The following is a 26,864-nucleotide window of genomic DNA, read 5'->3' as shown; positions in this document are numbered from 1 at the left end:
ACCCCAACCCCAACCCCACACCCCCTATTAAAAAAGTAATTATCAACTAAAATAAAAACAAAGAATTCTTTATCAATTCAGATATATTTTATAATTTTTCTTTTAAACAGGTTAGTCAAGAAACATAAAATTATTTTAAAGTATTGAAAAAAAATAATTTATAAGAAATAATTAGTGATGAAATTTTTGTAATACAAATCAAATAATAAACATAAAACTCTTCAAAATTTTTTAATTTTTTAAATTTTGTTTGGAAATTAATTTTATAATTATATAAACATAATCAATGCTTTGCCATAATTAATTCAGATATTTAATAAATTATATCAGATAGTAATACTTTTTCTGAGTTTAAGTATTTACTTTTCAAGTCTATAATGTTTTATGGCATATCTGCTCTTTTAGTTTAGGTAAAAGTATTAAAATAAAATACTTTTGGATTGTGCCTGACTTCATTCAAAAAGAATATTTCTTCTTTTGGCTTGAGTTTAATTGGCTATTTGTACAGTTGAACTAAATCTATTTTTTCTTCAACTACCTAAAAAGGTATTGTCTCATCAATAAACTAAAACCAGTTAATAACCTCTAAATACTCTAACTTTTGTTTAGGAACTAAGAATTCCTGTAGAAGATCACTTTTTATAGCTTAAAATTCAGCTAATACCTCAAAATAAATATCATAATCATTCTCTGATTCAATGAATTTTTCTAGAAAGTCATTTCCTTAATTATTTTATTAGGTATTTTTCTAATCGCTTAAATAATTAGAAGAATCATTTTTGCCTAAAGCTTCATTATTTTTAAATTATTATTAAATCAAATCTTGAGAATATCTTATAATAAAAATGCAATATAGATAAGAAATCCAGTAGAGAGAAAAATTTTTGTCAAATTTTAGCTTTTTAGCCATTCTGAATACATGATCTGGAGTTAAAAGACTACTGTTAAAAACTTCATACTTTAAGATATTATTTTTATTAACTTTATGAATTTAACCTATTTCAGTTAGCAAAATTCTAAACATCCTATGATTTTATTTTAAATAATAAACTTTTTCTTAATTTTCTATAATCCTTGGTAAGAATTTCACTACTATTTAAGGATTTTCTTAAATATTCTTTGATTTATCTTTTTATCTTTAATAAGGAATTTAATTTTCATTGTATTTTTCTAACATAAATTGTAAATGCAGCTGCTCTGGTGTAAGTTTTTCTAATCTTTTTATTTCATCTTCTTGCTCATCGTCGCTTTCTGATTCATTCTCTCTTTCCAATATTTTTAACTCATCATCCAATTATTTATTTAATTTTCTTCTTTAAATAATCTATTAAAGTTTTTCTTATCTCCATAAATGTCTTTTATAGTTCTCTATTTTCCTAATTTCAGATTCATATTTATTTTAAACATAATCTTTGATTTAATCAATGAAGAAGTCTTATTCAATTATGTTGAAATTTATCTATATATAAAATATTTATTAATATAAAATTAAATATAAAAGTAATTTACTTTGAAAGGATTATGGGTAAAAGGGGAATCTACATAATCAAAACCATTTTAAAATTAATCTAAATATAGCTCTTATTCCTCTAAAAGCTTAGGAAATATCAATTAAATTTTATCATTAATTTTATTTTAAATCTCAATACCAAATTTTACATTAATTATTTTGTAAAGCAGTTATGTTTTTCTATTCAAAAAAGCATAAAAATAATCTTTATAGCATTAAATAGAAGAAAGAGAATATAAAAATAGTTTTATTCTATGAAAAAGATCTTAAAACATAAAATAAAATCTAATTTTAAGCTCAGAAGACTCTTCAAAAGCAAGTTTTTATTGAGGTTAAATCCCTTTACAAGTTTTCATAATAAACTCAAAAATCAACTGATTAAGCTTTTCTTCTAATAAAGAATATTTTAAATCAAATAACTGATCAAGAGATATTAACTTAAAGTAATTTCTAAATTTATTTCCATCTTTTTATTCTACTTTTATATAATCTGATTTTTAATCACAAAGATTCTCTAAAAGTCTATTCACTCTTATCCTACTCATCAAATCTCTGGAAATAGAAAAATCTAATTTTTTTGGTTAATAAATACAAGAAATCTATTGTTGATTTTAATTATTAGGAGATGAAGGTTTAATTTGTTTAGAGGAAGGAGATTAGCTTCTTTAATTCTCTATTTTATCACAACCTTTTAATACTTATTCTTGCAACTTAAATTCTTCTTATTGTTATTTATTTATGTTTTCATTATCAAGATTTGCATCAATTATATTTTGAACTTTGATAAAATTTTAGTTTTTTACTTTTATTTCCTAAATTTTGTTTTGGTTTGGTATTTTTAAAGACGCGTCAATAACTTTTCTTTTACTAGATTTCGCACTTGTGCTCCTTGCTGTGCATGGTCTAATAAAAATAATATATTTTTTAAAAAGATAAATAATTAATATTTAATAGTTGGGTTTATTTCATTTGCAAATAAATAAGATTAATTTAAAAATCATATTAAATAAAAAAAAATGGGTAATTAATAAAAAAAATTATTAATATTACTTTAAAAATATTTATAATAATATACAATTTTAATTTATTTTAATACTCATTGTTTATCGTTAGGTCTTATAATTAATTTAGTTTTTAAAATCTTTAAAAATTTTTTCATTTTATACTATTTACCTTGTTGATTAAGAAGAAGTTGATGGGCGAGATTGTAATGGTTATAATTTTGGTTTTAAACATTGATTCACTTATTCAACTTATATTTCTTACTCAAATATATTTTGATATTTTTTATTTTATTAGTTGTTTTTAGAGATTGGTGATGCAGAGCGAAATCTGTCTACTTTAAATTAAGGAATAGTATTATTGATTTTGTAAACTTTAACAACACTGTCTTTATGAAAATTATGGATTATATTTTATCTGTTGTTTTCTTAATTTTCTGGAATAGCTTTCTTAGGGAGTGAAATTCTGTCATTAGGGTTCGAAGTAATTAACAACAAAGAATCAAGTTTATCAGAAATTCCTTTGAACATTTCTTTCTTTTACAAGTAATATTCTATTGATTAAAAATTTATTTAATTTTATGAATTTTATATGATTAAACTTTTACTTTCGAATTGGGATAAAAATGAATCTGGTTTTTGATTTTGCTCATTAATAAATTGGAATTACTCAATTACTTTGATTTAAGCTTGCTCTTATTTTAGCTCCATATATTCTTTTTACATCATATCAAAAAGCTCTTTGATTTTGCATCTTCTCTATTCTCTTATATCAGCTCTCATTTTCTTTAAATCCTGCTTGTAGAAATAATTTTCATTTATTTCTCTCATAAAAAAATCTTGATAATTAAATTTTTTAATTGCTTCTTTCTTTTTCTTTAAATCAATTTGAGTTTTCTGAACAACTTGTTCTTTATATTTTTTAAATTAAATTTATTTTCAGTAATTAGTTGCAATATAATTTACATTTAATCTTTTGTTCATATGTAGGTTTTTTAGCTTTCTTCCCATCTTTCTGCTCATTATTTGGGATTGTTGAATTTTAATCTTCAAACCAGGTTTAAGATGATCTAAAGTAATCTCTTTAAGTGGAAGCTTAACTTAAAAAAGCAGACTCATTAAGAAAGTCTTCCTCCTCTTCATCACTGCTATTTTAGAGATTTATTTTCTTTTTTTTCTTGGGCATTTTCTTTTTTTCAATATTCTTATTTTGCTCTTATCTTAAAAGCTTAAGTTCCTTTTAATATAGAATAATTAATAAGATCTTTATAAAAATTTTTAGATTTTTTACTAATAAAACTTTTTGCCTTTCTTATTCGAACTTTTCTTTAATTCTATTTTTTCTGATATTGCCATTGTATTTTTTGAAAATTTGATTTAAGGCAAGTTTTTCTGGCTTTTTTTCAACCACTTTTTTCCTTCTTTTTTTAGTTTTTTTATGCACCTTTTCAAAAATTTCACCAGCTAATTGAGCAATACCCATAATTTGATCATCATCAACTTTATTTTTATTTTTTTCTTCTTATTTTTTTCTATCTTTCTAATGTTTTTTGTTTTATTTATTATCAGTCTCTTAACCATGCTAAATATTTATTATAATTAATATATTAAAAATTTTTTATTGTTGTTAAAATGTATAAAAACTTTAAATAAAATTTACTTCAAAAAAAACATATTTATTATTTTTATTTCATTAAAATGAGAAAAATTAAAAAAAAATAAACCAATAACTTTGATAACTAATTGATTATTTTTTTTAGCATATATTTTATTGTTTAACTCTTCTTTTTTAATTAAAATAAAAAGTATATTTGGTAAATCAAATATATTTTTTACTGCTATAAATATGTTTTTTTTTATATTAGAATGAGCTAAATTTTTATTGTGATTTGACAATATTACTTGTTGTTAAGCATTTAGTTAGTCTTCATTAATTTGAGCACCTTAAATTTATTCTTATTATTAAACTTGATTACCTAATTAGTTTTATTAATTTTTTTCATTTTAATCTTCTTAAATATTATTTTCGTTCTCTTAAATGCTATTCAATTATGAAGTTTAATTCTTTATATGTAAATTTTACTAGGCAGCATTAATTGCTGCTCTTTTAAATCTGGAAAGCACTGATAATGGTTTTTATGGTTCTGCACTATTTTGTTCAGTATTTTATGATGCATCAGTCTGCTCTTTGCTTTCTTCTGAAATATTTGTTGAAACACTTTTATTCTCCTTTAACATTTATAGCACCTTGAGTATACCAGGTTTTCCTCCATTAGAAGATTAATTAAACTTAGTATTTTAAAATAATTTAATACATTTAATTTAATATAAAAATTAAACAATTTTTACTTTAGAATTAATTTATTTTTAATCAATACTATTTTTTCTGCTACCTAATAAGGATCTGCTTCTTTATCTTTCTTGTAACATTTAAAAAAGACCATGTTTTAGCAAACTACTTTATCTGCTTACAGAATTTGATAAAGTAGGACTTTAAGGAGCACTTCCTTTTTAACTTTTATTACTCTTTTCATCAAGCTCTTTTGAATTTTTTAATTATTTATCATCTGAATCAAGAGAGCTGGAAGAGGATGAATCAGATAAATCAGATTAGTTTTTAGCACTCCCTTCACTAGAAACAGATTAAGAGTGACTCGACTGACCATTAACCTCTTCTTCTCCTTCAACTTCTTCTTCTTCGTCATCATCATCTTCATAACTTTCATATTCTTCTTCTGCTTCATCTTCTTCTTCCGATGAAGCCTCTAGATGAATAGATAGCTCAAGAACCTCTTCAAACTCATCTTTATCAAATGCATTAGATAAAAATTGTTCATCTTAAAGTAATTCATTTGTATTCTTAACCTTTTAAGCTACATCTTTATCAAGGTATTTTTTAAGTTAAAGCTAGTAAGGCCACCAAAATAGTAGCTACTACTTCAAATCATCTTGTAAAATTATTTTATCACCAATTAAATACTTATTAATGTTATTTAAGGAATAAAATTCAATTCCTTCCTGTTAAATTAAAAAATAAAAAAGTTGAAAATCTTGGTTTAATAATTTTATTTTTACCTATTCTAATAAAAAGTGACGATAAGTAATTTAAGGGTGATTTAAGATAGGATCATATTCATAAATATTTTCAAATTTTTTGTAATGTGAAATAAAATGAAGCACAAAATTTTGGGCTTCTTTTTAAAGCTGAGAAAAAATAGTAATTTCGTTCTCTTCCTCAGATTTAACAATGTATTAAAGAATGTGTTTTAACACTCCCTTTTTTAGTTTGAATCTTTGAGATTCTTGATCTAATGTTTTCTAATAATAGTCTAATATCTCTTCTAATTCTTATTTGTAAGGAAATTATTTGACTGTTTCATTTTTTTCTTTATTGATCCAATAATGAAAACCTGTTTCTTAATTAACTCTGAATCTCCAATTTGCTATTTTAATTTTTTAAAAATATAATATTAAAAATAATAATCAAAAAATACTTTTTTTAGGGTCTTTTTCGATATAAAGTAGGTATTCTGATACTAATGCTAATAAATGAACTTCCTAAGGTAATTGAATATCTACCTCCTAGCAGATTATTAAAAGATGATCATCTAGCAAATTTTCTTAATAAATTTGCTTCCTTTTTTTATTTTTTTTTAATATCTTTTGTTTTTAATTTTCTTATATTGCTTATTAATTCTAGTTATCATAGTATCCAAAGTCTGTATCTTATTTTATTTCTTCTTCCTTTTCTAATTAATCTAAACTGAGTTATCCATGCTCTTCTTAGTTATTTAATATATCATCTTCTTCATTTTTATTTTTTACTTTTAAAATTTGATTTTCTATATTTTCAGTTTCCATTATTAATTCTTTTACAGACTTGTAATTATTATCTTTTTTATCATTTCTATTTTTATAAAATTAAATAATAGTTTTTTTTGTATAAAAGAGCTATTTAAATAAAGTAATAATTATTTTACTAGCTAATTTTATGTTACATTAAATCTTTAACTTTTTCACTAGTATTGTTTAAAATGTCAGCTACAATTAAGTTTATATCTATGCTATATTCTTCATTTAGGTGATTTTTAAAAATCATGAAATGAGATTTGCTAAATTAGAAGACTCTAAGATTAATAAAAAGCTTTAAATTTTAATTGAAATTGAATTTTAATAAGATTTACATTTGTGTACCACCTTATTAGTCTTTGTATAATAAGATTAAATTATTATTTTTATTTTAATTTTTTCCTTCCTTTAATTTATCATATTCATTTTTAATAAGTGCTCTAATATAAGAATGACAAGGATGAATAGTCATAGCTAAGTTACTGATAATATTTTTATAAATGAGTTAATTATGGTAGATTTTAATCCAGTCTGGTGGTAATTCTATGCTAAGTTTAACTCTAGCTATCCAATATATATCCTCAAAATCATAAATCTATAGATTTACAATCTCTTAAGCAACATCCTAAGGATCTAACTTCCAGTAAGAAATTTAGTTTTGAATTAAATACTGAAGCTATTCTAGATTAAACCCGTAATAATCCTTTACATCAAAATTTCATAATTTCTCAATTCAAATAAAATAAATATTTACTTCATAATATGTTTAAGCTTTATTTAATAAATTGATAATTTATTTTGGAGTCGCATATTCAAAATTGTTAATCTTTAAATTATCGCCGAAATCTTCTTTAATCTCTTCTAATTAGCCAAGAACTTCGTTTAACTTTGTTTACCTAAGCAGAAAAATGAATGTTTTTAAATCAAAAAATTTTTCTTGTCAAATATAATTTTTAATTACGTCATTTAACAATTATTATCTACAATTGTGAACACTTCAGGATGATTGTAAAGATGTTTTTTATTTGGTTTTTTAACTATTACATTAGATTTAGTTGATCTTATGCTATTGACAGAAGCCTGTGAAGACTATTAAGTTCTTTTTCTTCTTAATCCCTTGGTGACATATGAAACAGAAGAAAGGTTGTCTCTTGTAACAACACTACTTTTACTTGATAAACGACTTAACTAAGCTGAGTTTTAAGAAGTAAGCTATTATTATTATGATTGCTATTTAAACTGTACTTGAGTTGCAACTTTTTTTTTACTAAAATATCCTTCTTATTCTTCTTCATTTATATTTTTATTTGTAATATATTGTTTTTGCAAATCTTCAATTATAGTCATGTATCTATTAAAAAAAGGGTGCTTATTTTCTATTTTTAAAATTTAGTTATTAAAGTAAACAACATTATTTAATGGATCTGTTTCTTTTTCAATTTCATCATCAATTTACGTCAAAACCATTTTTTAAAATAACTCATAATCCTATTCAACTTCTTTTGGACTAAATCCCATTTATATTGCCAACTATTCTAATTCCTACTGAAGAAACTATCAAATTTATTATTTTAAATAAAATCTTCAATTTAAAAAATATTCATAAAACAATTAAATAAATTATTTACATTTTTTTCTGACTACTAAATTTTATCAAATAAATCAGCACTGTTATTCTAGTTATTAGTTTAATTATTTTTTGTTATTGAAGGAGGATTATAATCTTAGTAGACCAATTTAAATAAATTTGTATAATATTCTTCTTGTAAAATTTCTATCGAGGATTACTTAATGGGTTTTTATTTAAATTTAAATTATCCAAGTTTAAGTGGTTATTTATTTTTCTAGACTCCTTAAGCTCCTGTCTTTTTTTCTAACTTACCAAAAAAATTTTCAAAATTCTACTCAAAATCATCTTAATCACCATCTTCATTTTTAGTTGTAGTTTTTTTTTAATCAGCAGTTCCTTTCAAAGATTTTCTTCTTTAATTTGACTTTTCATCTTATATAACTCTTGTTGATTTAATATTTTACGCAGAAAATAAATTATTTTAATCGTTTGTATTTAGCTTTAACAGCTTTTAATTTTAAGAGCTTTTAGGATCGAATTTATCTCTTGTCATATTTTTTGCGTTATATGGCAAATTTGTTAATAACTTTTAAGATACATCATTTATACTATTTAATTAAGATACAAATTCTTAATCCTAATTTTATTTTTAGTCAATATTTAATACATTTTTTTATTAGTTATCAGTTTTGTAGATAATATTTTAATGGATTGAAGCTTATTTTATATTTTAATTTTATTATTATTATTTATTTACTTCATAATTACTACCATTATTTTATATTTAACTGTTTTCATCTTCATCCCATTCTGATATTAACTTAATTTGTTCTTCAACTAAATCCTCATTTTTATTTTTTTAAATTGTGATTTTCTTTTTCAAATTATTTACCTTAGTTTTTTTTGACATATTTTTCTTTTTATTTAAATTAAAAATTAGACGATTTTTACAAAAGTTCTACAAGAGTAAATCTAAATAATAATCAAGTATTTATATTAAAAAAACTATATATTATCAATAACAAATGCTTTTGAATTTCAATCAAAGAAGCTAACATATTTTATATTCAAATAAATTGGATTAAAATAATGAATAAAATACTTTATATGTTGCTTTATTTTCAATAAATTAAACTAAAAAATGAATTTAATAAGATATATATTTATTTAAATTTTTGAGATTAAATATTAAATGTAAAGTTTAATTAAATACAGAGTCGAAAAAAAATGATAACACCTCCCATAACATAATTTAAATTCATATTTGCATTTTTAAAATTTTAAATAAGAAATCAAGGAGGTTAATCATTTTTTCAATTCAACAACTTTATTAATAATTTTTTGATATTTGTTTTATACATAAGAAATTGGATAAACAATTTTAGAAATTTTGAACCAAAAAATTTTCTTTGTTAATTAAGAATTTTATTAGTAGTATCAACTTTTTTTATGCATCTGAGGAACTTATAAATTTGGTATTACCATTAAATTTTGAAATGATTTTTGTAAAAGAAATTAAAAAATATTGGAACACATTTTTGTTGTAACTATGAATTAATCTTATAAAAATAAAATAAATTAATGCAGTTTGTAAATAGCTTTATACAATGTTTAGTGAATATTTTGTAAATTATATGATAGTCTGTAATTAAGTGATTTTTCATGTTTAATTATAATTATTCAAAATGAAAAGAAAGGACTAGTGTTGATATTAATTAAACATTAATATCACATCTCTCCATCTATCATTTTTTATAAAGTTATTAAAAAGTAATTGAATTAAAGATTTAAAAAATAATAATATATATTATTATCATTTAAATTGGACTTCATTTCTTTATACTAATACTATAAATATTTTTATAAAAAATTTGATTGTTTACTGATAATTTTAACTATTAACTATTTTCTTTCGACTGTTTTGTTTGTAATAATGCAAATTAATTAAATTATTTTTTTTTTGCCTCTAAATTATTAATTTTTATTAATTCTCTTTGTCTATACAAATATATATTATGAATTAGCTAATTTTTATTACTTAATATAGATAAATAATAAAATTAAAGGCTTATATATTTATTATTGATTTTATAAAATGAATAACAATTCCTAGGTAGAAGCATAATAAAGTAATAGATAGTCAGCTCCTAATGGACCAAGAGCACAAGGAGCTAATGCATAAGCAAATGAAAAAATTTCAGTTAAGTTTAATTTCGCAGAAGTTTAAAAGTTCGTATAGTTTGAATTCCCTCGTAAATTTTGTTTGATAGAATTGAGATATACTTTCGCAAAAGTCTTAGGTAAATATTAAAAAGATATACTTCATTTAGTTATATTAGTTTAAAAATGATTTCAGTATTTAAAAAGATAATTTGCAATTAATTTAAATGATATTTTATAAAAGATTTAGATTTGTTTGGCAGATAACTTGAGTTTTCATTAGTAAAATCACCAAATGAGAGAAAAAAATTAGATGAGCTAAAATCTTTGTAGGATTAAGATCTAACTGAAAACCATTATGAAATTGAGGTTAGAATGACAGAATATGGAGCTTGAAGCTTTAAATCTAAATATTAGAATGATCTTACAATTTATGCTTAAATAATATAACATTTTAAAGAAAAAATAATTTAGCTCATCTACTTTCAAAGAACACTTAGATTTTAATATCATAAGTCTACAAAATATATAAAAAATCTAATGATCTGTATATAAAATATAATAGGAAGATATCTTTAATTAAAAAAAAAATAATAATAATAATAGAATAATAATATATATAATAAAAATTTTCTTATCTAATTATTCTTAACACTGAAAAATAATAAAAAAGTAATACTCTCATATTGTAAGAATTACATACTAACGTTAGTATTTTATTTTATTTATATTTAATTTAAAGGGTGCAAACTATATAATTAAAAATATATTATTATTTTCTTTCTTATATTTTATCGTTGAATTCTAATAGAGCAATTTTATTTTCTATCTTTGGATTTTTACAATTTGTTTTTATGAGCAATAATATTTCATTTAATATGATTTTTGAAACCATTACTTTTTAAATTAAAATGAATTATCTGTAAGTGTAACATTCATCGTAAGAGGAGATAATTCTGAGTTTCAATAAATTTAAAAATAAGCAAGGATTACTAAGTTAAATTGCGTTATGATATAGTACCTTTAATTAGAAGTTGTTCAAAAATAGATTTTTATAGTCAAATAATGAAATAGAAAATTATTTAAATTTCATAATATTAGAATTAAATAAAAGCTATTAGTTTTTAACTTAATAAATAATTTCACTTTAAAAAAAATAAACATATATTTAAGGTAATTATAAATATTTAGTGTAAAACTTAGCAGAAGTAAGGTAAGAATAGTAATTAGCTAAATATTAAAGAATTAAAAATGATTAAATTATAAATAGCTTACTTTATTTAAATTAAAGCTATATGATAGTAAATTTTAAATTGAATAGTCATAGCTATTTTTATTCTTGTATTCTATTTTAATTACTTTGTAAATATTTCAAAATCGAATAACCAAGAAATAAATTCTGATAATAATTCAAATTAATTATTTTGATGATCATAAGCGATTGAAATAATATATTCGATTAAATTGTATAAATCTTAATGAATATTATAGGTCTACATTAAAAATTACATCGAAAGGTGATTAAGTTAAAGTATAAACTTACATTTTGTACTACCTTTAAATTTATATTTTTATTTTTATACCAAACTTCTTTGATGTTGATTTTAATTATTTTTTGCAAATACTACTTTTAAAATCTCCTCAATCTTCGCTTGTCATTTTATAGCACATTTTTACATAAGATATTAAATTAATTAATAATAAAAAGGGTGATTGAATTTATTTTGGAGTAAAAGAGAGAATAATTTATTTTGATATCTAATGAAGAAGAAAAATTAAATAAAATAGACAGAAATTTCAAAAATTTTAAATGAAATTTGAGCTAAGAAATAAGTGAGAAATAGATTATAACAGACAGATAAAAAAAAGAAAATTTGTAAGTAATATAAAGTAAGAAATAAATTAAAAACAATGAAATTTCCTTTACTTCTAACTTAATAAATAATTGATTGATCAGGAAAAGCTTTTCCCTTATAATAAAATTAAAAAAAAAATAAATATAATACATAAAACTAAAGACTAACATAAATAAGAATAATAAAATAAATTTATAATTTAATTTAATTTACTATGAGTAATTTTTAAAGCTTTAACTCCGCTGGTTCTGTTTCAAGCTTTTCCTCTCTTTAAAGTCCCTAGGACACCATAAGATATTTAGAATAAAGCCTAAATGAAATCCATTACTAAATAGATTTTAATAGATAATAAATGTATAATCTAATTGGATTTAAAGGTATAATTGTAACTTAATCTACTATCAACAAAGATATGATGACTATTGAAAAATAATTTAACATTATAACCTCAAGGATGAATTAATCTTTTTCCATATGCCTAAAGGAAAAATTAAGAATTTATTATGATAAAATTTTAGAACAAAAAAATTTATTTAATAAAAGAATGAATTAAATAAGATAACATAATATTTGTAGCCCAATGATAGTAAAATACGCATTGGCCATAGAAAAATATTTTGAAATTAAAAGTGAGCCTTTAGTTAACTAAGACGAAGACGATTTTGATAGCTTAGAAATTCCTTCCGAACTCTACTGAAAAGCTATTATAAATCCTCTTTGATAATACTTTTATTTCAACTATTTATTTGTACACATTAAAAATACAAACATAATAACAAACTCACCCACACACACACACACACACACAGATGACTTCCATTTTCAATCAAAATCAAAAATAAACATACTAATCAAAATCAATATAAGTAAAATAATAAATTTTTATATTATAATGCATAGAATAAAATATGAACTAGTAAATAATTATTTAATCATTAACTTAATTTATTGCTTTATACTTTTGTATATTAACTTTTAATAAACTCTATTTTAATTAAAAATAATGACAAGGTTAATTTTTTTTTACATCGCAATTATTACAATCAATCACATATTTTGCAATATTTATTCTAATAATTAAATGGGATATTAATTATTGTTTTAGTAGTATTTAACTAAATAGACAATATCTTAATTAATGTATCATTTGTTAAAATATACTTTAATTAAATGATGTCTCAATATTTTCATTAAAAAGGCAAGATAAAAATGGCATTATTTAACTTTGATTTCGAAGATAAAATTAGAAATTATTTAAAAATACTAGAGGAACAAAAGCGAGGTTAGTTTATTTACTTATTAAGCTATTTTTTTTAGAAAAAAAAGTATTCAAACGTGGAGAGACATTTCAATCTTTTGATAATAATTTTTGAAAAATTAATATTATTCTCTAGTTTATTTTTTAAATTACAAGTAAAAATGCTTGTTTTCTCTTTAAGCAATTAATTGTTAATTTATTTAAATTAACTTTTTGATTATAATGCATAATACCACAACTAAAAGAAGATTTTTGGATAATTAATTAATTTGTATATTTATATGTAACTTCAAAGCATGAGTCCTTTGCTAATAAAAGGCACTTGTAACTATTGGCTCTAGGCTGATCTATAATTTAATAAGAATAAAAAAATTTAATAATACAAAAAAACAAAAAAAATTAGCTGAACATAAAAAATATTGATTCCAAACAAGCAAATTAAAAAAATATATCTAAAAATGGGTAACTCATCTTTGAGTAAAAACTTAATAAAAGCTCAGAAAAAAATAAAAAAGATTTAAAAAGAGATGGATATACTAAGAGATTGTCTTTATGATGTTACAGGAGTCTAAAAACCTTATCAACAATTACCTTTAGAATAAGAAGTCGACTTTATTCTCTAGAATAGCTATTTTAGAGAAAAAGACTTATAAGAACTTCTTAATTTATACGAAAGGAATATCTTAATAAGGAAAAAATAGATAATTGCTATAACAAACAAATTACCCATATAAGAATAAAGCACTCAAGAAAGCATGCATGATCTTCAATTACCATTTGGTGTGTAGGCAAATATCTAATAACTATAAATTAAGTGAAGATATTGATCATTTGATAGATGATCTAATAAATCTTAAAACAACATTTTTAATAAAAACAAGAAAGATATATAATATTATAATAGAAATACTTCAATTACTCCTCCTATAAAAATAAAAAAACTAAATACTTTTACTTTAAAATTCACAAATTAAGCTAATTTTATATGCTCCTTTAGACAAAATATTGTCTAAATAGAAAGGAAACCCTTACTTATTACATATAAATAATGGACAAATAAATTATAATCATATCGTTAATTTAATTTAATCAATCAAAAAACTTTATATAACCAATTTTACTTATTCAAGTTAACAATTATTAACATGTTGTAATATAAGAAGCTCATTTATATAATAGTTACTTAATTTAATTAATTAAACTTCTATATTCTACGTAATATCTTATCTATTTTATGTTTGTATAGCATATTTTCAATTTCAATATCATGTTAATTTGTTTTTTTAAGGGATTTTTTATTACAAAATACGCATAGAGTTTTAAAAAGTTATTTTTTGTGGCTAGCAATTTTAAGTTGCTTCTTTTTATCAATTCACAATTAGAATTGGGCTTACTTTAAATTAATTTAAAGAGAAAAATAAATAAATTTGGAAATGGTTAATTAATTTAAGATTTTCTTTTATTACAATAATAAACTTTATTCACTCATTAGAATGATTGCAAAATGAAAGTTTTTTCATTTACTTAGAGTAATCGAGCATTGAATAAAGAATACTTTTTCTTTAAAATCATATTTTGCTATCATTTTAGTATATTAATTTGTGTAAATTATCATATTGTCTGAATTAGTTATCAAAAAAATTAATTAAAATAATTATCTATTTCTTCTAAATGAGTAATTTTAATTAGGCGAATCACTAGCTAATTATTTACTGCAAAAATTAATAACTTAAAACTGCAAATAAATATATACTTAGCCTAAAAATCAAATACATACTTCTAGCAGGCTTAATGAAATAGTTATTTGTCATTTATTCTCCCAAATTACTTAGTTGCATGGTGAATTTAATTTAGAAAGAATTTTAAATATTTAATTGTTTAAAACAAGTGAAAGATCTAAAATAAAATAGACAGTTATCAAATAAATATGAATGCTATAAATTTATTTTATTTCATACTTAGATTCTATTTTTATTTCAAGTAGTTTACTGAGTGATTTACTAAACATGCATACTTTATATAGCTATAAATATTAAGAAAAAAAAGGTTTTATTTAAGAGAATTATTTTATATATGAAAGTACATATCAAAACAACTAAAAGAATGAAAATCATAGATAAGTAAGAATACAAAAGAAGCACTAAATCAGTGTAATTACCAAAATTTCATCCAAATGAATGTAATTATAGGAACTAGAATGATATAGATTTTAATAGATTTACTCAAGTTGTGTTAATTTATTATAGCTAATTATTGTTTAAAAGATTCCGTATAATAAATTAATAACAATTAATTAAAACAAAAATAACCTTAGTAAAAAACAAAATATCACTCAAAAACAAAGCATTCTTTTAATAATTCAAAAGACCCTAGTAATTTGCTAATTAATCTAATCATGGGTTGCTATAATTCCTAAATGAAAAGTAAAAAGCTCAGTAACTCTTTTTTTAATGTTAAAAACGAAATGAACGTACTTAGAAATTGCCTCTATCAAGTATGCGAATTGGAAATGCCATCATACTAATCTTTAGAATATGACCTTCAATATATAATCAATAACTCTTCTAAAGATCAACTTTAATTATATTAACTACTCCTTTGCTATAAATAAAATTTCGAAGATAGAAAGTAAAAACTATCAAGATTAAGAAAATCAATATAAAATGACGATCTATCTATTTGCTCAGAATACATTTTATGCGATGGTAATGATAACATCTAATAAAGACGTTTTTCTTCTTAGTAACCTACAAAATCAACATCTGCTCATTGAAAAACAATAAAATAACTTTATTAACAACTTTTCTTTATAATAATTTAGCACTAACAAACTAAAATCTTATTCTCTATAATAAAATTATAATTAAATTTTAAAAAAATATACTAATTTATATAAAATGTAACAAATTTGATGAAAATTTATATTTAAAAACGTTATACTTTTTCCTTAATTCAATTGAATACCTACTTCTAACATTTTTATATTCAATCCTTTCTTCTATTCTTTATATAATCTGCTTCTTTTTATTATACCTATCTAATATAATTCCTTGCTTAATTCTGATAAAATTAACCACAAATAAATATTGGCAATTTAATTACATGAATTAATATATAAAAATGCAATTAATTTGCTAGCAAATCAAATTATTTTAGTTAGTCTATTAAAGTTAATATTCTTTTGAATAATTTGAAACAATATCAAAAAGTGTTATATAATCTTTAAACCTTATAAAATAGCTATAATAGTATTTTTTAATTATGTGTATTACCTAAAAATGTTTTTTTGAGCATTTTTCTAAAAGAAAATTAAATTATATTTTGAAAAGCATTAAGTTATTTACATATTTTCAGTAGAGCAATTAATTATAATGCGCCTTTTGAATATAAAAATGAAAAGTTATCTCTCTAAAATATAAATTTGTAAATTAAAATACTTCATCATAAAACATTCATATAACTTGATTCAAACTTTAGGTACAGATCTTAAATATTATTTCAAATTAAACTGAATAGTTTTGACTAAGTAGAGATTATTTATAAACACTTTATTCTAAATATAAATTTTTTACTTACAAAATATACTCATTTTTTTTAAAAAAAATCTTACCTCGTTTCAATTAATAGATAGGTAGATAAACAGATAAAGACACCTTAATAAAAATTTCAGTGGATATAGAGCTTAATAGCTAAAGTGGGAAATTTTATAAATTAGTTAAATTAATAAATTAAAAATATAAAAAATAATTGAAATAGATAGATTGACTTTTAGTGTCAATGTTATTATTTTAAATTTGACTTATATCTTTGAATAAGCAATAAAATCAAATTTATTTGAAGAAAAGATAAATTAATGAATAATGATTTTAAAAAAGAGTTCTAAGTTACTATATAAAAGCAATTTTATGCTTTATTTAATAAATATAATTTTTTGAAATTCTTAATAATGTTATACTTTTACCTTCTAAAAAAATACATTTACTTAACTGATATTTGATAAAGCAAACTAGGATATACTATTAGAAGATATAAAAGTATATTTTTTCAAATATAGTTAATTATTTAAGTCATTTAGAACAAATAATTTATCAAAAATGGATATTTTTTTAAAATAGGAATTATTTTAATAAAGTTATTTATTTTTTTTATTCAATTTTGTATTTTTAATCATTTGTGGTTATGAGTTTTTAAATTACTCTATTAGAAATTTTTTATATTATTTTATAATAATTTAGGAAATAACTGAATACTGGTTAAAATCTAACTTTTTATTGTATGTAGACAAACGAAAAAATTGAATAATTAGAAGATATTTTAAATGTTAAAAATTTATAAAAATAGTCATTCGAAGTGAATAATAACTAAATTTTGAAATTATATGAAATTCATTTTTAGAATGCCTTTTCCAATTTTTTAAATTATAGTAGCAATAATACATTTTCTTTTTGATTTTTTAACACAATTAAATTATTTATACCTTTTTTTAGAAATTAAAATTGAAATATAAAAGATCATATTTTTATATAAATTATTAATATATTTTATTATTAATGAACTCTTTTGTTAATACATTTTTTTAAAGTGATTAATTTATTCTAAGGATTTTAAAAAATGATATTAATCTGAAATTTTATGAAGTCTAGTCATTTAACATAAAACAACTGAAAATATTTCATATTAGTAAAATAAGTAAATATTTTAATTTTATATTTAATATTTTTATTATTATTTTTTTAATAAAAAAAGAATTTTAATTGCTTCAATATTTTTTTTATTTTAAAATAAAAGATTTTTTTTTAAAAAAGGAAGAAATTATATTATATTTTTAAAAGACTTTTATTATTGATTAATGTAATGGAGACTTTAGATTCACTTTTAGCCTGAATTGAACAAAGAAATCTTATTATGTTTTATTTGAAACATTATTAATTTCTGATTCGCTTTATTTTTTTTGTAGATCTTAGTTAATAATCAATAATTTAGAGATTTTTAATACACTTACATCACTATTCATAACACTTATCAATAGGATTAAAGTGAACAAATTCGAATCCTAATTTATTTAGATAATAGTTGAACTTTAAGATATATAAATCTAATTTAAAAACTTTACTCTCAGTAGCCATTTTGAGGTACATATCATAGATAAATGGGATTGATTACACTACTGAGCATCTTTATCGTTTTATGCATTTTTGCTTCTAAAGCTAATGGAGGTAGAATCTTTAATTTTTTTTCTTAAAAATTGTTAAAGATTCTTTATTAAATCAATAATTAAAAAGGTACTGTTATTCCAGCATAGAATCCCATACTAACAACAATTTCTAACAAGGATTAGGTATCAGATTACATATTTGTCATGAGTTTTTAAAGTGGGCTGCCAATAGGAAATGTAGTTTAGGTGGTTTTTCCAAATTCATATGAAGATGAATTAGGTATTTCTTATCTTACAAGCACTGCTTGTATTCCTACTTGCACTCTTTCTTCAAGAACAGTTAGCTTTACAATCCCCTAATCAGTAGCTAAATACGATCCAAATAACCCTACTTCTAATCGTAATTTATGTTTATTAAATTGATTTGTAATTATCATAAAATGATATATTTAGTTAGTAAAAAAATATAATTTATCCAATATTTTTAAAGAGATTAGTGTTAAAATAACTGGAGTTGCTAATCCATCATAAAAAGGTGGGAGTGGAAATTTTATTGTTCGTTCTCTCATAGGATAAATGGTCTACGATGAAAATTTAGCCTTCGCAAGCATAGGGATAGGAGATAAAGTTTTAAAATTTCCATTTACAAAAGTAACTGTTGCAAATAATGCAGCAGGGGCTACTTCGCTCTATAGTTTTGAGTTTAAAACTAGTATATATTTTCCATAAGATGCCTATGTATTAATTACCTTAGATACTTCAGCAGGTTTTCCTTACAATCCGGCAAATACAAATATCGCTTGTTAACCTTATAATATAAATGGTTATTTGGTTGATGCCTCGTTTGTATGTACTAGACTAAGCTCCAGTTAGATTTAAGTGTCAGGCTTCAATAGTCCTGTATCAGCAAATGCAGATATAGGTATTTAAATGACATTATAGAATCCTCCATATTCTTAAACTACTGGATACTTTATTATTGCTTTGTTTAGAGCAAAAACTACTTACATTTATTCTTGGAGAAATGATGTTAGTGGAGTGTATATAGCACCTTCTCCATTGATATCAACAACTATTACAACTAAAATTCCAAACGCAGTAATTAGTAAATAAAAAAGAATGGATTATTTAATATCTTTTGATCCATAAACAGCTCTTTCAGCAGGATATTTTATTACTATTACTATTCCCTCCACATTCACTATTTTACAAAGTAATTCATTATTAGAAAATATAATTAAATTTTTGCATGTTATAGAAGCTAATTAAATTTATTTTATTGGTTTAAAATAAAGATTCTGGCTATGATTTAGCTTATGTTGTTTCAGGTTTACAAAATGCAAATAATCAAATAATAAATGTTTAGTATATCGGCTCTAATTAAATATAAATTTCTAATTTTTAGTCTGTAAGTGGAACTACACTCATTTAAGTTTTAGTTAGGTTAAGAAACCCAGATGTTTAGGGTGCTACAGCATAGTTTAGCGTGGGTATTTATTTAGGCACGTAGTTGATATATTAAGGAAATGTTGGGTATGTCACAGTTTTAAACATTTCTTCTCCAGATCCTTTTGGAGTAGGACTAGTCTCTAATGTTGCAGATGGGACACTTGATACATTTACATTTACTGTTTTACCAACATAAGCTCTACCATAAAATGCTTTAATATAAATTCTATTCCCTTCTGATTTTTAGATTAGTGTATCTGCATCAAGTATAATATTTATTTAAAAAAAATAACTAAAATAATAGATCTAATTTAAAAATTTAAGAAAGTCATTTATCTTTATTTTAAGAACAAATCATTTTAATTTTATTTCATAATAACACAAGATGAAAATTAAAAATTATTTTTACAAAAATTAAAAGAGAATAAGATTATTTTTAAAATTTATTTAAAAATCAATTGAATCATTTTAATATTAGATTTGAACTTTTAATTTTAATTTATAAGGTGATTGTTAATTTAATGGAGCTAATTCATTAGGATGTTCATTAGTTGGAAATATAATAAAAATTGTAAACAACTTAGCTAGATTACCAGGATAATAATACTCACTTCAAATTATCAACAAAATTAAAAAACCAGCTTAGAGCTATACAGCCTTAGTTGATCTTGTTTTTTTACAATCAGATGGAGTTACTTTAATTGAAAGTTATTCAGAATATATTTAATTATCACCTTAGCCTATTACAGTTTAAGATTCAACGATGATGCTTGGAAGTTATTCATCATTTAACGCGCTAACTATATTAAATATAAGGCTTACTTTACCAGTTACTTTGCTAGGTACTACAGATAATAGTTTTATTGAATATACTGTAACAACCAGCACATTTGATATTAATTTTGGAATGACTGGGACATCTGATTTTTAGTCAATACCTTGTGCAGTAGCCACTGAATCTGATCTCTAACCTGTTTCAAATTAATTTGCTTGCCGTATAAGGATTAATGGAATTCAACCAGGAATTTATATAAGTGGGTTTTCTTAAACTAATTCAGGAAAATTAGCTTCAATTTTTATACCAAACATATAAATGACAGCAAATTAGAACTAATTTAATTATATGTTGTCTATAGGAAAGATAGTTAATAATTTTAAATACTATCTCTACTCAACCGGGTCTAAATTATATAATATACCTTAGAATACTAATTCAATAAATGTTTAATCTAGCACATATGCTAGTCCTACTTCATCTATATAAATAGGTTAACCTTTCTCTCTTATTTATCCTACAACTCTTTCTTCAAGAATAGGAAGTTTGCTTTATGTCATTTTACCTACCTATGCTAATGGTTTTATAAGATAAGGTGCTGTAAATTCTTGTTAACCTAGCACTACTGTAAATTCAGATTGTTACTACTTTCCAACTTTAGATTAAGCTATTATTTAGGTAATAATTTTAAAATAAAAACAAATTTTCAATAAATCCTATATAATTAAAAGATACCTAAGCAAAGCACATCATGGTAGAATGGTTAATTTCCTACATTAGTGTTAAACAATTTAATTTATCCTTCTTACAGTAATCCTTCATTGAATCCATTAGTATGGTATAAATTTAGCTTTGATAACACTGAATATGGTATTTACTAAGATAATAATTTCCCTGTTGCCTAAGTAAGGTCCTTCGCCACATATTCTTTAACACCATCTTAGCAAGGTGCCAATTATGTAGGAGTAGTCTACTCTTTTACGTTTACTCCTCAGGATGCTATTCCAGCAGGAGCTATTATCTAGATAATTTTCCCTTCAATAGTAAGATATATATTTATTATCTTAACTAATTAACTTTATTATAAATATCTAGTATAACATTTAAAACAGCAATCCTTTGCCTCAAGCATCCTCATAGACTCTGATTGGAACATCAAGCTCAAGTTAAATTACAGTTTCATTCAATTAAAATGTTATTAGCATTAGTAACTTTGCAGCAGTAAGTGCTAACACATTGATTGATATTGCGATAAGTGGTATAAAGGTAACAATTAAGTTTCTCAAACACAAAAATAAATTTTTTAGTTTAGCTTTGTATATGCAAAAATAAAAAAAAACATTTTATCAAAAAGAATCCTAAATCTGAAGGTACCAACACAGGTAATTGGGTTATTTAAACGTCCATAAATGGATATTTTATAAATGTTTCACCTCAATTTGGTGCATTCACTGTGACTGGCACATTTACCCCAAGCTATGTAAAATTCATATCGATAAGTAGTTATCCAACAAATGTAAATTTGTATGCTAATTACTATTTCAGCTTTTAATTTTCAAACTCTCTGGCTATAGGAACATAAATTTAGATATAATTTCCTTCTTCTTAATATGTTTAACTTCCATAAAATCCTAGCTGCATAGTTACTTCGGGTTTATAAGGTTTTTAAAGCTGTTAGTTAAAAGGAACTACATTTGTGATAACTACAATTAGCAATTATTAGCCTGGTATCATAAATTTGGTAATTGAAAATATTCTCAATCCTAATGCTGATACAACCTAGCCATTTTAAATCACTACTATTTATGATGGGACAATAATAAATCTGACTGATTCAAGTACTATAACTAACAGATACATTGATTTGCAGCCTTAGGGTAACCCAATAAATGTATAGAGCGTAGTCTTTTAACCAAGAAATTAAGCTGAAATTTCAACTTACACTTTTTCATTTATAACTACTTCTAGTTTAAGCTCAGCTAATGTAATTTATATCTAATTTCCATCTGTTTATGACAGAAATTTAGGAAATAATGTATATTGCTCAAGTTTAGGATTAAACACGCAAATCAGTTGTTCAGTCAGCAATCGAATTGTAACAATCACAGGAATAGTGAGTTATATACCTTCTAGCAACAATCCAATAGTAATAAAATAATTGTTTCAAACTTTTTCACTTTTAAATTACTTATTTAAACTTAGGTACTATCTATTTCTAACATAGTTAATCCAAATTAAGTTGTTAACTCAAACACTGGATTCTTTACGTAAATAATTTTTGTTTTTATGAAACCTAATAATTAATCATAATACAATTAGAATTGCAACTGCTCTTAGCAACTCTTAAAAATTTATAGATTCCAATTCTACAGCCATAGTTCTTGAAATGTTGCCTTCTCCTGGATGGTCAATACTATACAATTTAACCATTTCAAACACATATAGCAGATAGTTAGCAAGTTATGCTTTTAATCTCTAAACTTTCAAATCTATTCCAAGTTAAACTAATAAAGGATCATTGATAATATAGTTCCCAAGTTAATATAACATACCAAACTAAAACTATTTAAATTGTGGTTCCAGTACTAGCAGTTATGCAATTAACGGTTTATAGTGCAGTGTTACAAATAACTAGGTTAGTGTTTTAGGAAATTAGAATAGTTATAATGGAAATATTTAGCTCACCTTGTAGACAATAAAAAATCCAACCTTATGTAATATAAATTTCTTAACGTTTTTAATTATTCTATTAAAATAATAAAATTTTTTAAAAGAAACATCTATCAGCAATATCTAAATATTTGTGTATGATGGTTTCAATATGAAAATATTGGAAAGAACGTATTCGAATTTAGACCCAACTTCATCTTCGTTTGTCTATAGTGGTCCCTTGATTAGTGTTAATAATGGAAATCCAATAACTATCGATGGTGGAACAGTAAGTGACTATATACCAATAAGCTTAAGCTACCCATGTGCTCTAAATTTAACAATTTAGGCTATTTCAAAGGGATCACTCAATTTATTGCCAAGCACAATATCACTGAATAGAGGGGCACTATCAACAAATTTTAGAATATCAGTTCCTCAAAATTTAGATATTGGTACTTACACTATTTAGTGGTAAATTATTGGTGATCTATCAGTACCATATTACACTCCTATTCAGGACACTACAGTTATAGTAAGCATTTCGCTATATTTAAATGTTATAAAGTGAATGATTTTTTTTTAAAAAAAAGGTTACAGCTGTAGGCAAGAACTTAATCAGTATAAGCCCACTTAATCCAATTCCTTATATGGGAAATTCTCTGCTGACTACAATTTCTATAAAAAATCCTCCTGATTCTGATATTACCATATATTTAGCGTTTTCGAGTTTTTATGAAGGCGTTTATCTCTCTTAAAGTTCACTCGTCTTCCCATAAGGAGTTACATCTGGTTAATTTTATGTTTACTCTAAACAAATAAACGACGAAAACTATGCAGATAGAGGAACTATTATTTTAACTTTATCTGGAACAAATAAGGTAATTATTTTTATTTTTTTATTAAGATTAATTTTTAAACTTAAAACAGAATGTCTATCAACTGTAAACAAACTTTTTAGATTTCACAGTTGTACAAAGAGACTACTAATTACCAACAATAAAATCTATTTTAGTAGACCCAGCAACTCTTTCATAAACAGTAGCAAATATATCTATCCTTGTTTCTGAAATTTCCATAGTATATTACATGATTGCTTTAGCTGGAACTGCCTAGCCTACTAAACTAGAGCTAGTAAATGGAGGTCCTCCATCACTACTTACAACCTAATCTATATACGGAAACTCATAAACAGATATAAATACTTAAATAGCTCTTGTTTCTTACACTAATTTGATAGCTGGAAACGATTATGTATTTTATGCAATAGCATAAGATAGAGGATAGTACTTTAGCTCTATATAATAATTGAAGTTTTCTACATTACGTAAGTTTTTTAAATTAACTTAGTTTTACATAATTTAATCAATAAATAAGCTAAATATAGAACTGCATAATTCGTTCTAAGGTTTAATTAAGCAAGCATGAATTAAGTGTAGCTCTAGGTTGCAAGAAATACACTAGCATTCATACTTTCAGTCTCATCAAATCAGTAATTATTACTACATTAATTATTATATTATTTATAATACAATTTTAACTAAAAAAAATAGAATCTTATCTTCAATAACTGGAAATCGTCGTGCTTTATTAGAAAATGAACATTAAAATAAAGAAATTTTATTAGATTAAAATAAATTAATAACAAATATAAATTCAAATGCACAACAATAAAATAGAAATTTATAAACCATCTTAGAGACAATGTACCTTGTCTCTGACTACACTAGTAGTAACTTCCCTGCTCCAGTTGATATGATTGCTTTACTAAATGGCTCAAAAAAGCAACAGCTCATTACTACACTTGCTAATTATGATCCTACATGGACAATTACTTTTTAAGAATATCCAAAAACTACTCCAACACTAGCTGCAGCTCCAACAATTGGCACTAAATAAACTACTTCTATCAGTGTTAAGTAAAATAAATTTCACCATAACTAAACTTAAAAAGATTTAAATAATTTTTCAATATTTTAAGCTTTTAATCTGGTTCAAATCCTGTTTATGTGTATTGTGTAATTATATAGTCAACAGATACTACTATCCCAACTCCAATTTAGGTTTATAGAGGCTTAAATAGCTTAAATTAATAGATGCCTTCAAATTCAACTTACATTGGTGCTTCAAGCACAAGTTCTTTTGTCATAACATCCTTGAAACCAAGCACAAAGTATAATGTTTTTGTAGTTGTTGGATCTGATTAACCAGGTTTCCCAGATTTACAAGATTAAAAATCAATGTATTAACTTTCTTACACAACGGATGTACAATAAACAGGTAAAAATTTTTTTTATAAAACAAAAACTTTCTTATCATTATTTTAAAAAATAAGTTGTAAGTATACAATCCTCAGGCAAAATATTGGAATTTTCTTGTATCATAATTTTATTTACCTTTTATGTGATAGTTTGAAGTAAAAAAATAAAAATTCTTGAATTCTAACTTATGCATATTTAGAGAAAATACATACATTTTTTTAAACAAGATATATTCTACATAGTATTAATTAATATATTCGCCAAAAAATATAAATCATTGTGTCATAATTTTGTTTATTTGATTAAAAATTCTGCAAACAGCTTTCTAGCCTCTAAGCTCTCAACTTCGTGAGCCATTTCTTATACCAAAATTACTTTATCAGAACCTTAAAACTTTTCATAAGATTTTTTCACTTCTTCCCAAATTCTCAAATTATCTTTTTGCCCATGAAGAATCAAAGTGGGAATGTTTCTCTGCTTATCATACTTTGTTATTTCAAAAAAATATCCAGCAAGTCCTACAACACCGCCAACATCATGTTCAAGACCATAAGCTGTGTAAATACTCATACCGCATCCCTAGCTAAAACCAGATATGAATATTTTCTTATAATCTCCATTTAAAAGCTTTGCCTCTTATTCAATAACTAGCTTTAATTACTAGAAGCTTTCTATTTATATTAAAAAAAAATTAAACTTTGGATAAATATTTTTACTCTTCTTACCTTGAACTTCCTAGCTTGAAAATGCTTCATCGAAAGGTCTTTCAAAGCTTCTTTCGTATGTCTTTATATCAAACCAAGATATAGCCTCAATATTTCTAGAAGTAACTTTTCTCACAGGAGCAATAGGAATAACAATTTTGAAATTTTTTGTGGCACTCTTAAGAGGTTCTGATAAGAAAGTTTTTAAAAACGAAACGGGGAAACAGTTAAGTCCATGAATAAAAACCAGAACATAATCATATTTTCCGTCAAAAGGTAGAATTACTACTTCACCCTTTTCATTTATTGAAATTTTGTAATCTTAGAAACTGTTATCCATTAAGATCTGATTTCTGATTTATTAAGTTTACTTATTTTTTTAAGATACTATTTATTTTTTATTTGTAATATTTGGCAATCTTTTTATGAATCAATCAGAAAAAGAAGATTTCTAGAATTAAATACTTAATCATTGTAAAATTAATTATTACTTTTATATAAGCATTAACTATCATCATAGATTTTATTGATTTATAAATAATTGATGGAGAATATTAATAATTTAAAGACGAATTAAATTGTAAATATTTTCAACATATTTTAAATAAGTACATTTTTCTTAAATTTTTTTTTGAAAATGACTTTATTAGCTTTATAAAAGCTTGTA

General features: G+C 22.8%; 7 protein-coding genes across 7 annotated transcripts; 5 read left to right on the top strand and 2 right to left on the bottom strand. All coding sequences in view use genetic code 6, as the record gives it.

Annotated features, from left to right (window-relative positions):
- Positions 1-283: 283 nt before the first annotated feature.
- Positions 284-8,840, bottom strand: TTHERM_00616720 (hypothetical protein; the record flags this gene model as incomplete). Its single annotated transcript, XM_001024742.2, has 15 exons — positions 284-1,459; positions 1,510-2,413; positions 2,684-3,065; positions 3,120-3,422; positions 3,478-3,748; positions 3,803-4,093; positions 4,414-4,800; positions 4,861-5,529; positions 5,587-5,954; positions 6,006-6,418; positions 6,492-6,638; positions 6,696-7,063; positions 7,115-7,256; positions 7,322-7,914; positions 7,989-8,840. 15 exons carry the CDS (start codon positions 8,838-8,840, stop codon positions 284-286), a joined length of 7,266 nt encoding a protein of 2,421 aa, XP_001024742.2.
- A 1,185-nt stretch (positions 8,841-10,025) lies between these two features.
- Positions 10,026-10,486, top strand: TTHERM_00616710 (hypothetical protein; the record flags this gene model as incomplete). Its single annotated transcript, XM_001024741.1, has 2 exons — positions 10,026-10,230; positions 10,335-10,486. The coding sequence occupies 2 exons, from the start codon at positions 10,026-10,028 to the stop codon at positions 10,484-10,486; spliced, it is 357 nt and encodes a 118-aa protein (XP_001024741.1).
- A 1,674-nt stretch (positions 10,487-12,160) lies between these two features.
- TTHERM_00616700 (hypothetical protein) lies at positions 12,161-12,643 on the top strand (the record flags this gene model as incomplete). Its single annotated transcript, XM_001024740.3, has 1 exon — positions 12,161-12,643. The coding sequence occupies one exon, from the start codon at positions 12,161-12,163 to the stop codon at positions 12,641-12,643; it is 483 nt and encodes a 160-aa protein (XP_001024740.2).
- Positions 12,644-13,662: 1,019 nt separating this feature from the next.
- Positions 13,663-14,022, top strand: TTHERM_00616690 (hypothetical protein; the record flags this gene model as incomplete). The annotated part of the gene is made up of 1 exon (XM_001024739.1): positions 13,663-14,022. One exon carries the CDS (start codon positions 13,663-13,665, stop codon positions 14,020-14,022), a length of 360 nt encoding a protein of 119 aa, XP_001024739.1.
- A 1,577-nt stretch (positions 14,023-15,599) lies between these two features.
- Positions 15,600-15,977, top strand: TTHERM_00616680 (hypothetical protein; the record flags this gene model as incomplete). Its single annotated transcript, XM_001024738.4, has 1 exon — positions 15,600-15,977. The coding sequence occupies one exon, from the start codon at positions 15,600-15,602 to the stop codon at positions 15,975-15,977; it is 378 nt and encodes a 125-aa protein (XP_001024738.4).
- Positions 15,978-18,353: 2,376 nt separating this feature from the next.
- On the top strand, positions 18,354-25,647 carry TTHERM_00616660 (histone deacetylase family protein; the record flags this gene model as incomplete). Its single annotated transcript, XM_001024736.2, has 17 exons — positions 18,354-18,420; positions 18,487-18,759; positions 18,850-19,572; positions 19,655-20,074; positions 20,315-21,261; positions 21,315-21,626; positions 21,679-21,849; positions 21,938-22,729; positions 22,786-22,850; positions 22,903-23,297; positions 23,358-23,767; positions 23,826-24,113; positions 24,163-24,559; positions 24,610-24,724; positions 24,786-25,151; positions 25,214-25,512; positions 25,568-25,647. 17 exons carry the CDS (start codon positions 18,354-18,356, stop codon positions 25,645-25,647), a joined length of 6,120 nt encoding a protein of 2,039 aa, XP_001024736.2.
- A 128-nt stretch (positions 25,648-25,775) lies between these two features.
- Positions 25,776-26,537, bottom strand: TTHERM_00616650 (phospholipase carboxylesterase family protein; the record flags this gene model as incomplete). Its single annotated transcript, XM_001024735.2, has 2 exons — positions 25,776-26,164; positions 26,219-26,537. 2 exons carry the CDS (start codon positions 26,535-26,537, stop codon positions 25,776-25,778), a joined length of 708 nt encoding a protein of 235 aa, XP_001024735.2.
- Positions 26,538-26,864: the final 327 nt, after the last annotated feature.

Source organism: Tetrahymena thermophila, assembly GCF_000189635.1.
Source record: "Tetrahymena thermophila SB210 genomic scaffold scf_8254378, whole genome shotgun sequence".
Classification (NCBI taxonomy): domain Eukaryota; phylum Ciliophora; class Oligohymenophorea; order Hymenostomatida; family Tetrahymenidae; genus Tetrahymena; species Tetrahymena thermophila.
The sequence above is the reverse complement of the archived record's forward strand: the minus strand, read 5'-3'. Positions and strand labels throughout refer to the sequence as shown.